Raw genomic sequence first — 18,986 nt, 5'->3', positions numbered from 1 at the left:
ACTAGCATGATTACATTGCCAAAAATCACCATCCAACCCAAGCAACACACATGTTCTATAACTGTTTATATAACCTTTGCATGACTGGATCTCAACAATACTCAACATAATTCTATGAATTTGTGTTACTTGCGAAGTGCCTCTCAGAGGAAGTTAACTGTGGGACGAGCTGTCATTTTGTTAGCTATGTGTCAAAAAGTAAAGTGTTTATTTTGCTATAATCTTCGACTCAAAAATCTAAATGAATGCCTATGACAACGAAAAAAATATATCATTGTGATCAAAAAATGAAACTCTTTCAGAGAATGTAAGGGAATTTGCAAGTTGTACGTACAAAGTGGTATTTTCGATGGCCTTTCAATATACGTGAGCCAACGCTCCTGCAATAGTCAAAATTTTCAAGTTGGGTACTAGCGTAGGTGAAGTTTGTATGGTCACAACCCTCTGTTCCCCACTACTCTTTCAATGCGTCAATTGATGTCCCCAACAACGGTATAAGATTTGAACAAATTTGGTCATGATTTGGAATTGCGGAAGAATTTTAAATTTTGTATGGAAAAAATGTATGGGAAACAAAACGAACCTATTGAAATATTGTTCAAATTTCACCAAAGCTCGGAAACAGAACAACATTTTTTGAAGACTACAAATCTATTAGACTTCTGAGAAAAAAGTTATTAATATATCCATTTAGACCTACAGGCGAATATATGAGCTCGTAGGTACGTGTGGAACACTTCGTCTAAAGTGAAAAATTTGTAACATGTTGTACAAAGATCAAATCGATGTGCAGTCTTCGACAAAGTTGTTTTGTATAGTATTCCCAATCTAAGTCTGAGATTTGGTGAAATTTTAGCATTTTTTTCCAAGCAAAGGAATAGTATCGTTCCATTTTCCGTACATTTTCCCATACAAAAATTAAAATTCTCCCGCAAAACGAGATTAGTTCTTGGGGACCACAATACGCATTGAAAGTTGTTCCTTACAGTTCAGCCCTTGGTTGAGCCCTCATTTTGGTGTCAATTAATAAGGGTGGTTCTTATTATCATTGAAATCAAACATTTAACTTTTTTATTTGCAGAAGCTAATTTCAAGCAACTTTGTGCAAACTTTTTTATCTCTTGAATTGACTGATTTAGTGCAATTTTACTAAATTGACTTAGGATGTCTCGAGAAAAAAATAGTTTTCTATTCTTTTTTATTTCAAATGTCTCAACAAAGTTGTCTCGAGATAACTTTTAGACAGGCTTGATGGAGCCTCGCTCGCTCGAAATGAGCCGAGCGTAGCATTTTTCTGAGGAGTAGAATGCCTACTGCCAAATCATTCCGCTGAGCTTCAGAGCTTGTGATTGAAGGGGGATAAAATACAAGTGAGGTTTGCTGCCATTTATGTTCATGTTTTCTATCACACGCTCTTGCTCTCCCTCTGGGTGCTAGGCGAGTAAGAGAGGTGCCACAATCGGAAGAAGTGTTAGTTTGTTTACTTAAATGAACCATGCCCATTTTGTTATGGCAAGTTTGCTATAAGAAATGCTCCTCGTGTTTATTAGCGAAATTCACATCAAAGATTGATTAATTGCGTAGGAAATCAGTTTGGCACGGCATTTGTGACCAGCATACACCTTTCGGTCGTATGAAACAGGTCAAAAACTGTCCAAATCCGCAGATAAAAATTTTTGTTTTGAATTTCTGTATGGCAAAATAGTGAACTTTTCGTGAACATTAACGGCAAAGAACTCACCAACACTGGGAGACCGCAGGACCTGTCTTAAAAACATCTCGATCCAGAGTCTCGAACAGCGCACTTCACGTCGAATCATCCTCTCACTGAAGTTCACTCTCCCTCTCTCTCTCGATGTTTTTTTGTTTACTTCTTCCATATTCCTGCCGCTGCTCACTCGAGATGAGGGCTGGCTTAACTCGCAGGGCAAGAGTGTTTTAAAACCTCCAGTGAGTTTGAGGAGTTTCAGCAAGCCTGCTTTTAGAATTTTTGAAGACCCAATTTCAACCGTGCAGAACTTGTCGATCTTAAGCCGATATTATGATATGTTTAGCCTGGGTCTTCGTCTTAAGTTATCTGTGCTGCAATCGTCCCAATGATAGGTAAGCGTACCTGCAAGCTGACCAAAGATAAGTGTTCTGTATTCCGTGTTCCATCAAATAAAACCTTGACCAACAGTGCAATTAGTCAGTCAATCTTTTAAATTTTTTGAACCTCTTAACGGAATCCCTTTATGAAGAGCTTTGAGTGTGTTGGTTTATTTCCTTTAAATTCCGTTATAATTGCTAACCTTTTGACAGATACGCGTTTTTCGTCTACTACTTGCAGATTTCATCAGTACCGCAGTGGTATTAAGTACTTGGCACTGATGAAGTCTGCAAGTAGTAGACGAAATACGCGTATCTGTCAAAAGATAAGCAATTATAACGGAATGTAAAGGAACATTAACGGCAAAGAACTCACCAACACTGGGAGACCGCAGGACCTGTCTTAAAAATATCTCGATCCAGAGTCTCGAACAGCGCACTTCACGTCGAATCATCCTCTCACTGAAGTTCACTCTCCCTCTCTCTCTCGATGTTTTTTTGTTTACTTCTTCCATATTCCTGCCGCTGCTCACTCGAGATGAGGGCTGGCTTAACTCGCAGGGCAAGAGTGTTTTAAAACCTCCAGTGAGTTTGAGGAGTTTCAGCAAGCCTGCTTTTAGAATTTTTGAAGACCCAATTTCAACCGTGCAGAACTTGTCGATCTTAAGCCGATATTATGATATGTTTAGCTTGGGCTTAGTCTTAAGTTATCTGTGCTGCAATCGTCCCAAAGTAAACGTACCTGCAAGCTGACCAAAGATAAGTGTTCTGTATTCCGTGTTCCATCAAATAAAACCTTGACCAACAGTGCAATTAGTCAGTCAATCTTTTAAATTTTTTGAACCTCTTAACGGAATCCCTTTATGAAGAGCTTTGAGTGTGTTGGTTTATTTCCTTTAAATTCCGTTATAATTGCTAATCTTTTGACAGATACGCGTATTTCGTTTACTACTTGCAGATTTCATCAGTACCGCAGTGGTATTAAGTACTTGGCACTGATGAAGTCTGCAAGTAGTAGACAAAATACGCATATCTGTCAAAAGATAAGCAATTATAACGGAATTTAAAGGAAATAAACAAACACACTCAAAGCTCTTCATACTAAGGCAGTGTTTTCCGTTACTGTGCCCGAGCAAAGAAACACGTGTTCCGAACTGTAATAGCCCTCACCAGCTCAGATTCACGGCACCGATCCAACAGGCGAATATGTGTTAATAGTTCCTTATGACCAAAAATTCCATTTTGTATCTTCAGATCGCCAATTTGAATCCAGCTTTATTTTTAAAAAGGGCAGATAGAAAAATGCTAAGCTTATCTTCAGAAATCTGTTACTCTAAACCTCCGTCAAGCTAAGCAGCGTCCAATGATCTATTAGCAATTTATCAGTGTCACGCACCCGTGATGTGTTTGTTTGTTTACATTTATCTGCTGCTTGCTTTTCTATCCGTTCCAATCGACAGAATTCTACAAAACAGGGTGAAAACTTTCTTACAACGCTCCAAACTTCTCAGGTGAGTGTGACTATTGTCGACAGCCTCTTTTTCTCTGGCAGTCTTTCCATTTGAACTGCGCATTAACCAACTGTTCTATTATCGGCAACTCGAAATCAGCCGTATGTTGTAGTATGTATGTTTCATTTGAAGAAAACCCTGGCATAACAGGTTTGCTCTGTCGTAAAAATGTAATCAGATTGAAGCTGAAAAACTAAGGAATCGTTTAAATACATTCAGCGATTTTTTTTTGGTGAGAAAAGACAGCGAAATTAACGTTTAAATTTTCGTTGCCAAAAACAATCAATGGGTGCCGAAGCCATAATTTACCCTTTATCATATAGAGAAAAAAAAATTGTGTCTAGTTTTAAATAATTTTCCAAAAACTCAAGTTTTTAAAAAATCATAATTATTTTGTCCTGTATTTCTCCATATTGACTTATAGTGCAATGGATGGCATTGGTTTTCCACTAGAATATATAAAAAAAATTAAAAAATACAAAAAATCCGTTTTTTTGAGAAAAAATATGTTTGAGTATTTATTTTAAATTTAAATAAAATGTGCAAAATTTATTTCGCATAGTTCAGTTTCAAATTGTCCCAGCAATTACCTACAACATTGTCCAAGACACCAATCCGATCGGATTAATATTTTTCGAGCAACAGTTTTCTGAAGACAAGCTTAGCATTTTTCTATAAGCCCATTTCAAATATAAGGCTGGATTCAAAATGGTGACCTGAAGCTGCGAAATGGCATGTTTGGTCATAAGGAACGTTTCTGTCAATTTTCAGACAAATCTGAAAATACAAAAATAAATCGATTTGGTAATTGGTAAGGAACAGCTCTATTAATATCTCTGGTTGGAGGAAACATAAAAAAACATCGTTAGACGATATTTCAAAGGCCGTATTGAAAAAATAGAGATATTTTATGTTTCTAACTTCTGTAAAATCAATTTGACTTTGTTCATGTAGGTTAGGTAGGTAGATTGAAAAAGGCAGACCTGGAGAGGAAGACGGAAGCACCTTTCGAGCAAAGCCAGCAGAAGCTACCAAGTGAAGTCAAAATAACATTCAAACATCAGAAAATAGCTTACCGGGTAAGGCGGAAGAAAATTCCAGGGAAAAGATGGAAGAAACTTCCAAGGGAAGATTACATAAACATCAGGAAATTCTAAAAACAACATTTTGATATGGAGCTATTTGTTCATGTCCCAGGAATTACCGGGATGAACCATCAGCTGTTTCTCGATTTCCGAGTAGCCAAAACCGGCGAGAAAATAGAAACATTACCCAGGTAACCACTAAGCATTAGAATTTGCGGTACAGTTGAATTTCACTCGTTGGGCTATCTTTAAGTGGGCTACGTTTAAGTTGGGCTGCAGCCCACCTGAATCGTAGTCAAACGACACTTCTGATATTGCTGATTCCTTTTTGAGGGGCTCATGGATGAACAATTTGGATAGTTGCTGAACGATCCCCAAGGGGTTTAGCCTAGAGGTGAGCAAAACAGCTCATCTGGCTGAGTGGATAAAACCCATCCAGCTCACTAAAGGGAGTCGATTCTTTTGAACAGCTCTTCAGCTCACATTGGAATTTTAGAAATTATGACACAAATTCAAAATCGAAAAATTAATTAGTGGTTTTAGTGCTTAAAACAAAAAAAAATGTATGCGAGAAAGCTACACCTATGTCACACGCAATGATATGATTGACATCGTGGCACACGATCTTACGCTTTTTCTCAAGCTATGCAATCCAGTCTACATTCAAATTTTATTTCTGATGTTAATCACCTCCAGATCATCAGCTCAGATCCGGATCCGGTGCTGAATCGTAAAGAATCGAGAGAGAAAAAAAGATCCAAAGAGCTGGACGGGTCCGAGAGCTGGACCAGCGTTGCCAGATATACCGATTTATCGGTATTTATACCGATTTCCGAACTAGATACCGATATACAGATAAGGTTCCTCAGACTACCGATTTTTAAGATTTTATACCGATTTATACCGATTTTTTTTAAATAATCATGATTATTATTGCCTGCCGCGCTTGAATTTTGGAGAAAATTCTGAAAAATGAAAAAGTCGATGTCTCTTTTCGGTAATTCATAGGGAATCGAGAAATGCTATCAGATTTTTATTGTGGATCCACACTAGCTGCAGGAATATTTAAAAAGTTCTGAAGCTTCAGAAAAGTCCAGACTTTTGTGTTAGTTTCGATTAATTAAAGACAGTTTCATGAACTTCTGATAAAATTCGAAAACCCGGAAATTTCAGAAAAGTCCACCAAACTCCAGTGAACTTAAGGAAACATCATAAATATTTTGGAAATTTTACAAGTTCAAAGAACTTCAGAGAAATTTAATGGTTTTCAGGAACTTTAGTGAAGCTCAGAGAACATCAGGACAGAACAATGAATTTCAATGAAATTGCTGAAATTATAAAGAAGTTCCGAGAAACTCAGGCAAATTCCAAAAACTTCAGCAATGTCCTGAGGGACTCATGCAAATTTAGGAAAGTTACATGAACATTAGAACATTGTGAGAACATTTTATTGGAAGTTTATTGCATTTAAAAAAATAAATTGCATTTTTTTAAATTGAAAAAAATCAGGAAGATCAGAGAACTTCAATGCTGATGTTACAATAAATTTAAAAAATGTGAGAACTCTTAAGAGATTTCGTAATCTTCAAGAAAGTCCAAAGACCCTCAAAGATGATTAGAGATATTCGGGTATTCTCAGTATAATCAGGGAAATTCCCAGCACTTCGAGGATGACCAGAGAACTCCAAAACAGCCCCTAATTTCAGGAAAATTACAAGAAGTTTTAAGGAATTTCGAGGAATTATGGAATATTCCTAAGGACATTTCAGGATTGTTCCGAAAAATTCAGGGAAATTACGAAGTCGTCAGGGATGTTTAATGAATATCGGGAAAATTTTCTGGATCATTAGAACATCTCCCAGGAATCTCTTTCTTCCGAAATTATGTCCTTGTTTCTTTCGACTGTTCCGTAATCGCTCTGGCTTCCGACTTTCTTCAGATGTTTCTTCCAATCTACCTCAGGAAGTTTCTGCCAGCGTCTCCAGGAAGTTAAATGAATTCTCTCAGAAATTTCTATCGTCTTCTTCTGGAAGTTTGACCATAAGCCAATGTTTTTTTTTATTCGACTTCTATTGAAAGGTTTTTCCGAGCTTTTTCTGCCTTTTCCTGGAAATAGCTACTTCTGGAAATCTACTTCGGGTTTCCGAAACTTTTCTGGCTTCCTTTGGATGTGACATCTGATTTTATCCGTTAGTTTATGTAAATTCGTGTCTTGGAAGTTTTCTGCATGTTTTTCCAGCTGTTCTCGAACTTCATTCAAGAGAGCTTCTTTTGTCAGATGTTTTTTCAGCTCCAATCAGAAGCTAATTCAAACATTCCCCGGAGTTTTCTTCCGGAATTTTCCGATCATAGTTCGAAAGCTTAAATTTTGCTTTGATTAACGACTTTCTCAGCTTAAACACTGCAACGACTACGATGTAATCTGCCCGACATTTCGGCCATGGGTTGTAGCTTTTTTCAAGGGAAAATATTGTTTGTCGTTATTGTCCATAGTTTAGTCGTTGTTGTGGCTGATTTTCCATGTTTTGATTTCATTTAATGATATTTAATTGAACAACTACTTTCTCACAATTTTGATCACCACTTGAGAACAGCGATAATTTTAAAAATTAAATTTAAAAAAAATTAATGACTGTTTTAAGACTGAGAAAGACGTTAAACAAAGCAATTCCCCTCAATTCCCAGTCGTCACCATCGTTAAAATTTTTGCTTTCAAAAACGGCAAAAACATAAAATTAATAAAATAGTAAATACCGATAAATACCGATTTTTTAATACCGTCGATACCGATAAGCTTTAAAACAATCTGGCAACGCTGAGCTGGACGGGTACAAGAGTTGTCATCCTAAGCGGCTCCCAGTGAATCATTCGAGTCGATGATTCGGATCCGGAGCTGAGCTGATAAGCTAGAGAGCTGCATTTCGCTTTTCGGTTATTTGCTTTTGTGCGGATCTTCCGCTCCACCCAGAGAATGATGAGAGGAGAGGTGAGAGCACATATGCTGGAGGAATAACATCAGGAATAAGAGCCGGGTACGTAAATAAATCAACCACTTTATTCGAGCACTTAAAATGACGTTTACTACCACTCGAACATTGAAATAAAACATTATTTTGAGATTTTTTCTTCTAAAACCTCGAGAAAAGTAGCCAACATTTGTGCGTTTCATAAAAAAATAGAAATTAGTTGGTCCAGTTTTGTGAAATTGCTGGTAGAAAGTCATGACAAAACTGCTTGACAAAGTGGTCAATTGGATAATACCAGTAGAAAATTAAGATCGTGTAGCACTGTACATATTTCTCTCTCTTCTATCATACGCTTGGAAGTAGGCACATGTTATATTACGCGCGCGTCTTGGTTTACGCGGTGACTGTTCAATGCGTAAGTGGAATAATGAGTCCTTTTTCGAAAAGTTCCGCTATGAGTGATGGATTGAATGGTTTAGACTTGTGATATCAGTGAGCTGATGAGCTGCGGTTCCTAAAAAATGAACCGCGGGTCATCAGCTCACTTTAGAGAATCGGGTCTATAGAACAGGTCGGGAGCGGATCGCCCATCTCTTTTAGCCCCACGACTGTATATCAACCTCGTAATTGCATTGCAGATGCTTCCTGCTGTTTACAAGCATTTTAAATGCATATCTGTTGAACATCAGCAATTATAATGCACAATCGCCAATGCTGCGATAATAACGAGATAATAAAATAAATTCAAGATGTTTTTTAAAATCATTATTGATAAAATGACTTAAACCAGCATTCAATACCATATCTTCAGCATTCAGTTCTATCAACGGTTGTCAAATTTCGGACAGTAGCGCAGTCAGTATGTGGGGTCCAGCAGTAAAGCAGCAGTATATTTTGCCAAAAGTGGTTTTAAGTAGCATTTGCTGCTGATAACATGCTACTTTTAATGCTTCTTGGTTACCTGGGTAGTCGAAAGAGTATCAATCATAATATATTTTTTAAATTGAATAGTTTATTGAGAAGGCTCAAGATATTCAAAAAGATAAAAATCTCTAGCAATAGTTTCCTCTGACTGAAAATAACTCGGTATAAATCAGTGTAAAATCTCAAAAATCGGTATTGTAAGAAACGTTATCTGTATATCAGTATCAAGTTTAAATCTGGTTAAATCTACGTCTATATTTTCAAAATAGTGCATTATATTTTATGCCGTAATAGCACGAAAACGGTTCATCTATTCGAAATGACGTCTCCCAAGTAACACAAATTCATAGAATTATGTTGATTAAACTGCTATACAACCAACACCAGTCATACAAAAGTTATATAAACTGTTATATAACATGTATGATGCTTGAAGTGAGACAAAGTTGTAACTGAAATGCCTTTTAAGAAAAAAATCCTATATTTTCGTCAGAATTTACTTACTTACCTTACCAATCAGGCTAAGGCCTTGTTGTCCTCTGCTGTCCGAAGAAGTCGTCTTCACTCTACTCAATACATGGCCACATTTCGCCAGCTTTGTAGTCTGCGAAGGGTCCGCAGGTTGCCTTCTACTTGGTCGATCCACCTTGCCGATGCGCGCCTTTTCTTCTTGTTCCTGTTGGATCGCTTTTGAGAACCATTTTCACTGAGTCGTCGGCATTCCAACGACGTGCCCAGACCACCGTAGTTGCCCAATTTTCGCAATGTAGACGATGGTGCAATTCGTGGTGGCTCCTCCACGTTCCGTCATCCATCTGCACTCCACTGTAGATGGTACGCAACACCTTCCGTTCGAAGACACCAAGCATAGTCCAGGTCTCGTGGCCGTAGAGGACCACCGGTCTAATCAGCGTCTTGTAGATAACCAACTTCGTGCGGCGGCGAAGTTTATTCTACCGGAGCATCCTCCGGAGTCCAAAGTAAGCACGATTCCCTGCCATAATGTGTCTTTGAATTTCTCTGCTGGTATCATTTTCAGCGGTCACCAGTGAGCTCAAATACACGAACTCATCGACCTCCTCGATTTCGTCACCGTCAATCTAAACTCGGGGTGGGATGCTAACATTTTCTTGCCTAGAACCTCTTCCTTTCATGTATTTCGTTTTCGATGCGTTGATGACAAGTCCAATCCGCTTAGCTTCAGCCTTCAGTCTGATATACGTTCCCGCCATCGTCTCAAAGATCTGTGCTATGATGTCGATGTCATCGGCGAAGCCAAGAAGCTGGAAGATTAATGATGGGTAACATTTTTTGTGGAAATCAAATCATACGAAAAGTGTCCCCTCTGGCCGGATACAGTGTTCTCTATGCTCGGACACGCGGGTCTGCTTTGTTAAAGCTTCAAGTCTTGCAAAGAAATATTAAAGAGTCCCTCGGCCTTTTTGTGCCAATGGTGTACACTGAGGCAAATAGACCTAAGAATTACATAAGGCTCGACTTATGAACAACATATATGAATTTCATAAGCGTGACTTATGAATGATTTTCGGGTAAAATGAGGTAGCTCTTATACGTCTTTAACCATTTCATTTTCCAAAGCGTTGAAAGACGAGTGGTTAACAGGTTAGGAGACCTCAACGTTCATTTTCCAGTTCCAGTCTGCTCCGATTTATTATTTTTTGTGAACATTATTTTTCATAAGACAAATCAATGAAATTCACACTCATTTCTTATAGCAAAAATTCATAAGTGTTACTTATGGAATTATTACATTCTTTTGCCTGCAAGCAGCAAATCTGGCGAACTTAGTCAGCTACTTCTAGTTGTTGTGACGGTTGGAACAAGCTCTTATTGCATATCTATTTACGCTTGTATACAGCTGTTATCCTGCTGTTTAAGTTGTGTGTGAACTTGAAAGGCGCTTACTCAACCTTTAAGCAAACCCTACACTTATCAATATATTGACGCAAAGGGGAATTATTGACATTTATATTGATGATGTGAATACATAAATATTGTCAATACCGATGTATTTACGTCAATATTGAATGTATTGACAATACGATGATTGTCAATAAAAGCAATCGTGTACGGTCCCCACATTACCCGATTATGCAATAATCACTACACAGCTTTCTCTTGAAGCCGAGTTAAATATTATCTACGTTTTTTTGTTGGAGGAATTGATTGAGTTTATTTTGCTGCGAGATTCAAATTATTCGAAATTACACCACCAAATTATTTACCCTGCACCGGACCCTGGAATCGAACTCGAGACGACCGTATTTTTGCAAACCTTGACACTACCATCTTTGCTACGCCACCACGTTGAACTGAGGTAAACAAATATACATGACTTTCTACAATAATACCGTTGAGTAGAGGCTGTCTAATAGTGCACATGAATCACTTTTCTCGACTAGTTACTTCAGCTTTGTAAAGGAGCAGAGTAAAAGCTGTAGAACTGTACACGTCTAAAAATAAACCTAGTTGACTGTAAAAATGCTTCCAAAGTATCACTAACACAGTTAATTAGCTGAGTACAGGTTGTTTAGTTGTTGACAAAGCACTTTTGATGTTTATGTTATTCAGCAAGAGTGGTTGGTTGTGTAGAAGCCATCAAATGAGTAATATATTCACTTTGTTAGCTTTGTTTTGCAGCTACAAGTTGAAAGTTGATTAGTGTGTGTATAGAAGTGACATTAGCGTTTATTGACTGAAGTTATTCAGTGCGAATGACAAATTGAATAATGGTTGTGAGAAAGTTGAGAAAACGCTCTCCAAAACTACTTTGCTAGCTTCTGCTTGTAGCTGTATCTGCAGCTTTGTTTCAGCTACTTTACAGCACAATGCTGGAAAAGTTGGCTTATAAAACTGAAAATGTTAGTTGGGACCGACAAACCGACATGAATGATCATACTAATTACAAAGAAATTTCTGATCAATGCTCAAAACTGACATCTGCCGCCGTGTTCGCGGAAAATATTTATCCTAGCCGCGAACACGCGTACAGAATTTATGAGTTGGTTCGCGTCTAATCTATTTCGGACAAATTATTTTTATCTAGATAAAATATTTCTATGGTTTTGACAGATGGGATCGCTGCACATTTGAATCAGCCGTTATGGATTCTCGATAAAGAGTTAAGTTTAATTTTTTTTTTCCATTCGCGCAACTAATAATATTTAAATTTATCGTTAAATGCGTGTACGACGATTGAGGAGAAACAGTAACGTCTGTTTGTCTGTGATATCATTGCAGAAAGAGCCATGCAAATCCTAAATAGTCATGGAGTTCTCAAATAGCAATAAGGTCTATAAAATGTTTACGGTCCCATTGGTTCATCTCCAAACAACAGGTATCAGCATGCGATAGGGGACGGGCCTGGCGTAGCGGTCTCATCCCCGGACAAGTCACAAAAGACCAAAGAGTGACCATAGCAAAAAAAACATGTGATTGTTCTTATACTATTGTTTCAAGCATGATGACAAGGATGCCACAATCGGTTCGTGATTATAATAACTATATAAAACCAGCAGCATGAACCCAATAAAAGTAGCATTCAATTTATCGAACTCGGTTATATTTTCTTATGATGTCACTGAATTTGTTTTGTTAAGGACCTACAGCAATGTATGTTCTAAGTTATGCCATGATTTATTATATGCACGATTGTAGTTCGGAACAGTTGTCAACAAACCCTCAACTAATACCATACCTGCCTTCCTCCCCCTTCTCATCACCAGGATGATGATGACGACGATGACTTCAGTGGGCCGGCCCTGGGTGGACCGGTGAACGTACGCAGCGACAGTGACGACGAGGATGAGCCCCCCACCATGGGCAAGATGCTGTCGAACAAGTCCTCGTCTCAGGCCGCCAACACGACAACCGCCCATCAGACGTTTCAGTTCAAAAATCAGCACCATCTAACGCCCAACCCGCTGGCCGCGAGCCCGACCCGGAAGAAACCCTTCAGCATGGAGGTGATGGATTTCTAGGATTCCTGTCCAGAAGAAGAAAAAAAAACAGCCAGCAACAAAAATCGTACTTAAGCAAAAAGAAACAAACAACCAAGCTCAGCTATATTTTTATAATAGTGTTTTTAGATTGTGTACGTGTACAGATTTCCAGACACTTGTTTGAGAGATTACTCGCATATTCGTCGGTCTTTCTTATTATTTTTCTGTTTAGTTCGTGTTAAGTTGTTTGTATATATCTTGTTCTTGTATGATAGTGAGAGAGCCGTAGTTTTGAGGTTACAACCAAAGAAAGCAGCCCCGTATAGTGTACGTACTGTTACGCTAAGTTAGTCGAGTTACTCTAGATGCTAGAGAATAAACAGTGAGAAATATGATTGGAAATAATGCTGTGCCAGAAAATTTAAGTAAACTACTAACAGTAAGCCAAAATGTGTTGGTTTCTTTCCAAAGTTTACTTTTTGTTTGTTCAAGAATTTCATGAACCTCGTTTCGAATCACCCACTACAAACATGACAGAAAGCCCAGGTTTACGCGCTGAATTGCATCGTTATCAATCGTCAGAGACCCCTGCACTTATGTTAAACGATAAACAAATAAGAACGAAAACAATAAGCAAAACACTTGATATTACTCAATGCATACAAAACAAAAGTAGTTTATACAAACCACGGAGAAGGAGGGAAAACAGTTTATTGAAAACAGAAAAGGATGTAGTTTATTTTTAACGGACGGTTTAGATTAGTTGTAAACTTTGGGAAAAGAGCAGTTTTTCACTCTCGATTCTGATGGATTCGATTTTTCTGAGTATTTTAGTAAGTGATATAATTTGTAAGTAGCGAAACCGTAACCTAGTAGCAGGAATTCAAACGAGCAAACAAAGAAAAGAAAAAAAAAGCCGTAAGCAGCCAATTTGATGTTTTTTAAGATTTAAGAACAGCAGAATTGAAACTGAATGGATTGGAGAAGTTATTTCATCAAATTAACCTTGCCAGAAAGCAACTTATGACAGACGTGAATTTAATGTTTAAGTGAAAATGTTCGAGAAAATGCGAAAAAAACTGAAAAAAATATCATTAGAGCGTAGTAGACTGGTTCATTTGAGAGACTTAACCGTGTAAAACTTTAAGGCAGAATTCAAACTGGTTCTTTTGCAACTGTAATCTTTGGAATTTAACGCATCTACTCGAAATATGTTTACCAAATTGCACTTAATGCACAATTACAGCTTAAAAACAGAAACAATGTGTACATAAAATGATGTTCCTTCCTGAGTTATTCGACCTAAATATTTATTTCTTACAAGGAAAATTACTGACATGACGAGAAAAAAAACAGATGAAAAACAATAAAAATTGTGATCAATATTATATTTAATGAGAAAACAACGTGTAGTTTGTAAGTTAATGTTTTAAGAGTTAAGAAGAAAAAAATATAAAAAAAGCAAAAAACAAGTGAAAAGTTAGTATATACCTGATACCACAAAAGTAAATTGGAATGTAAAACAAGAAAACAAAGGAAAATATCACTCATCCAAGAGTACCTTCAAAACCCGCAAAGACGAAATGAAGCAAATGCAGCCGATCGGAGGAGGCCACGGCATGAACAAGTATTAAAATTTCTTTCCATTACGAACATACACACTGACACAAAACAGATCCTGCATGCTGATGTCTGTTTTCTTACAAGGTGTCAAATAAACAAACAAAAAACCTTTTGCTCATCACATTTGAAATTTTCGTTTGCAACCCGCTCGGAAGGTAGGTTTGTTCGTTGATCGACGTATTTCAATGCAGTAGCGCATATGGTGCCAGTAGACGATAAGGGTATGACTCGCGAAATCTTCTCTTTAGAAAATTTAAGGAGAATATGTTTGTCATCATAGGAGTAGTCAGAGGGGAACGAGAGTGACAGTGAATGCCCCCTTCTTCTTGAAGAATTTTTAGGAGATAATTCGCAAAGTATAATTGATTTTATTTTTAACTATGGTTTACCAATGAGAATCCCTAGATTATTTAGGCGGAATTTTGAGAAAAACTCTGAGAAAAATTAAGGAAGTTTATAAAAGTGGGTAAGGTTGGGAAGATTGAGAAAACTTCAAAGAAAGAAATTATTAAACACTTCAATCAAACGAAACAAAATTCCGATCTAATAAAAAATCCTCAAAATAATAAGACCTATTTTTTTATATGGACTGAGGCTTGTGAGATTTAAAACTTGGAATGAATTTCGGTACGCCAAACATGAAAAAATAGAAAATTTCAAGATTGTTAAAGTGACTATAATAAAAAAAATTGCCCGTCTATTTCGAAACCTAGATTGTCAGAATTAGCCACTTACAAGTATTTGAAAGTACATGGAAAGATCTTCATTGATTTTATCAGAGCGATACTATATCAACATTCATATAGGATATTGCCATCAAACATCTGATGTTACCATTTGTGCTACTCTGTCGAAATGTTTCTTAATATTATGGAACTGTTCAAGTTGAAATCTTCAGTTTTCATTTATCAAGATACGCAGCTTATTCAAATATTATTCACCCAATGAGCAATACTTATTAGACCAAAATTTGTACACATCTTCCAGTAAATTTGATAATTACTGCTTTGCTTACACGTTTTGTAACAAATCCAAAATGCCATTTGAAAATGTGTTACCAAAGCTAAGAGACATACACACATACACACACACACAAATCAAACACAAATTAAGGAATAAATCAACAAGATGACTGTGAGCGAACCTAGCATTAAGGCCAAATTAGTTGCCGTCGATGTTATTATCATCAGTTTCAACACTTGAGAATACAATACACATGTTCAAAGTAGGATTCTATAGAAAATAATAAGCAATTGAACCCAATACTCACCAAAATAGCAACCAACAACCCCCCCATTCGATCAAATTCCCCGATATGACTCAATCCGACAAAATCAGATACCCATCACTCTAAACAAAGGTTAGAAATAGATAGCAGAAAACCAATTCCTTACGTCAATTGCTTCAACAGAACAGTACACAAGACTACGATAAACTATTCCAGTTGATACAAAAAGGATAAAATTGCAATGCAAATTGGCATTCATGCTTCCCGTTTTTGCTTGGAAAATAAAAATAAAAAATCTTTCTGTTGTGAACTCGTGATGCACTGAAAAAAAAACTGCTCTCATAACATCGTCTTATTTCGCCAGAAGGTTGTTTTCTAATAAGTGTGTATTATGACGATTGAAATCATATAAGACTCGGAAATTAAAACCAGGGTGATTCAATTCAGTTTGATTCTTCTACATTTTAGAACGTTAGGAAGTGCCACTTTGGCATTACTCATCCCATTATACGATTGGTTTACTCTACCTTTAGAGGAGTTAGTATTAACAACAACAAAAAGAACCCAAAACAGAAACCTAGCTTAACTATGAAGAAGAAAAAAACTAATTGTGGCTTAACAAACTTTCAAGAAGAAAACATAAAAGATTTTACCTTCGGGTGAAAAATAAACCGGAAAATGTTATTATATAATAGCACACCTTAGAGGGTTGAAACCAAGTTTAACTGAAACGTTTGAGCGTTGTTCTCCCCCATTGGTGGGAAGCTTTCGTTGGAAAAGTTTTCCTGTAAAGTATGTAAAAATCTACTACGCTAATAATCCTCCCCAATCCCCGAAAAAAAAAACCAACCCATTTAGCACTGATTAGGAAAATTGAATCTACCGCAAAAGAAATACATTATCGTGTAGGACAAAGTAAGAAACATTTAACGTGTTGACGGTCTTTGTAAAAGGCCTCCTCAGCTTTAGAACAGTCGTTTCTGTGGGAAACTCAAAAAAAAAAGTTAATCGTTGCAACCGAAAACTTATGACAACCCCCCAAGTCAGTTTTGGAAGCGTTGGTTTGGAACAGAATCAGAAGAAGAAAAAACTCAAACGAACAAAAGTACGTAAAATCGTAAAATATCCATGTTCCCACCCCTGTCCCTACTACAAATATGTTGCGTTTTTAAACCACACATACACACACACACACACACACATACACAAACACATTGTCCCATTTCAACTCCAAACATATTGTGAAGGAAATTTTACGAAACACTCACACAGGTTCTCTCAAAAAACACGCAAAGGCCCTGGCTGCCCTGACTACTCTATAGATATGTTGCAAATAGTGTAAATTATAAACAGGAAAAGATGGGGCAAGAACACACAGAGAAGAAAAGAATAAAAATCTGAAAGTACTTATTTAAGGAAACTACTTCAAATTGACACAGAATAAACAGAAGAAAATAGTTCGTTAAGGAGAAAGGTGGCGTTTGTGTGTTTGTTCTGAATTCATCCGAAATCCTACCCTTTATGAATGCAAATTGATAGAGAAAGCTTGTAATTAACAAAAAAAAAGTGTGGAGTTGCTGTTCAGTTCCATTTGGGGCGTAATAGTCAAATAAGAGATTCTAAGATTTTCATTTCGTGTTGCATTCCGTAGATTCTCTATGCTGCAATCTGGAATCCTCAATTTTACGATTCTCACAATCTCATTTTCTGAAACTTATTTCCGAATTATCTTAATCAACTGTTGAGAATTGCTATATGCAGTCGATTTATGTGTTTCTGCAAATGTCTAGTATAAGAATTTAATTCGTTTGTCTTTTGTATCTCTTTATTAGTTTTTGTTTATCTTGTCCCCCGTCTCGATGAGCCTCATCGTCGCCCACTGGCCGGTCGAACTCCAGATGAAACTAGAACCGCACTACCGTTCATACTGGCGACAACGCTCTGATGAGGCAACGATACCCTCCTCCCAAGCTCCTCCCCTTTTCCTATCCTTCGACAATGTACCCCTCTAACCTCGAGTAAGCCGCGAGTATCCGGCCCAACTCCTACTAGACATAGAATTAAGTGAATTTTGTTACAAACAAAGAACAATGAATTATCGGCTCCGTAAAGTTAACGCGATTGAGTTGTAAGGCTAGATAAAAAAAAAACTGTTGAGATTCTCTGAATCCCATGTATTTATCCTCTGTATTCTATTACATTCTGCAATTTTCTGTATTATATTCTTGAAGAATCTTACTTATATTCTGCGATCGTCTAAATTTTAATTATGGGAATCTTCAAATCTCATCTGCAGGATTTTCCAATTGGTGACGGCATGCTCTGAACCCCATTCCTTATATTTTCTGAATCTCAAGACGGATTTCTCTGAATCCCAATTTTCGATTATCTGAATCTTAAGTCGGCAATTTTATTTATTTCGCGGCCCGTAGCCAGCATTTGGTTTCGGGGGGATCTAATTTTATAACATAAAAACTTCAATGATTTATAAAATGTGCGCATAACTTAACATCGAATGATACACTGTTTTTTTTTTACTTTAACCAAAATCGTTCAAAATCATGTGTCATCATTTTTTTTTTTTTTTTAATTCGTTTTTAATCTTTGATCGGAATTTTTAATGAACCATCAGAATGTAAAATAATAATTTTTCAAACTCTTTAATACGCAGTTATGAGAAAAGTTAAACAAATGTATGAAATTCAAGAAAATATTTGTAGTTTTACTTGTTTTCTGTTGGTAATGATGATTAAGATTGGCATTCTGTTAAGAAAGACAAAAATATGTTACATATTTTTTAAAACATAATTATTTTAAGATTTTAATGGTGTTGAATCGTAAAATCACCGGCACCGGATCCTAATTCATTTAAGGCGGTAAAAACAAACATCCCTCGATGCAGTGATAGTAATGTGATCCACACGAAACACGAACAGCGAATATTGTTGCTCTCATCATTATGTATGTTTTTAAGTTTTTGTTTTAGCATCACTGTACTTTTGTTTTTTTTTAATCGATCGTTATTCTGTGATATTTTGTATTGTTCCAGTTAGCTATATAAGTGCAAATATTTAATGCAATTAGATTAAGTTTGAATTTGACTTCCGATCAGGGTGCTGCCTGTAGGAGGTGCTAAATAGTGAATGAGAAATGTATTCTTTTACTTCATTTGAATCAGTAGCCGATCGCCAAACTGCTGTCCAAAAATCTGAGCAACAAATTAAACACAACGTAGAGCCATATCCTGGACATTATACCTGGTTATTACAAAAGTAATCTTCTAGCTTTACTCTAAGCAGTTAATTGACATTATAGCCAAGTCGTTGGTTTCCCATTAGTTTTAATTCGTTTCAGTGTGGAGAAAGATCTTTCCACACTGGCTGTAGTGACCGGGAGTGTCACCAAAATCTTCAACAAAACAGTGATTGTTGGAAAATACGTCGAGTCACATTTATCAAGCAGCCCAAATGCCTCAAAATTCCTGTTAATATTTATGGATGTCCGGCACCAAAGCTCGTATTCCACGTTTACCTGCAACCAGCCAGTGATGCAAAATATCATGACACTCACGTGACACTCGTCTTCGCATCAACCAACTA

The 18,986-nt window shown here is 36.9% G+C and overlaps 1 protein-coding gene across 11 annotated transcripts in view; it reads left to right on the top strand.

Annotated features, from left to right (window-relative positions):
- The window catches only part of LOC135714435 (sodium-dependent neutral amino acid transporter B(0)AT3), a 128,737-nt gene extending 111,998 nt beyond the window's left edge, over positions 1-16,739 (top strand). For 10 of the 11 annotated variants that reach the window (XR_010518823.1, XR_010518824.1, XR_010518827.1 and 7 more), the window contains exon 13: positions 12,321-12,409. Coding sequence is in view for 1 of the 11 variants with exons in the window: in XM_065237810.1 (XP_065093882.1) it covers positions 12,321-12,575 (255 nt within the window). In the remaining 10 variants the exon portion in view is untranslated. Of the gene's footprint in view, positions 1-12,320 lie in introns of all 11 variants that reach the window. The other variant, XM_065237810.1, reaches the window with a different exon arrangement.
- Positions 16,740-18,986: the final 2,247 nt, after the last annotated feature.

This window comes from Ochlerotatus camptorhynchus, unplaced genomic scaffold (assembly GCF_037179485.1).
Source record: "Ochlerotatus camptorhynchus isolate MF236.1 unplaced genomic scaffold, CSIRO-AGI_Acam_v1.1 ptg000646l, whole genome shotgun sequence".
NCBI lineage: Eukaryota > Metazoa > Arthropoda > Insecta > Diptera > Culicidae > Ochlerotatus > Ochlerotatus camptorhynchus.
Note: the sequence above shows the minus strand (reverse complement) of the source record. Positions and strands in the feature narration are given on the sequence as shown.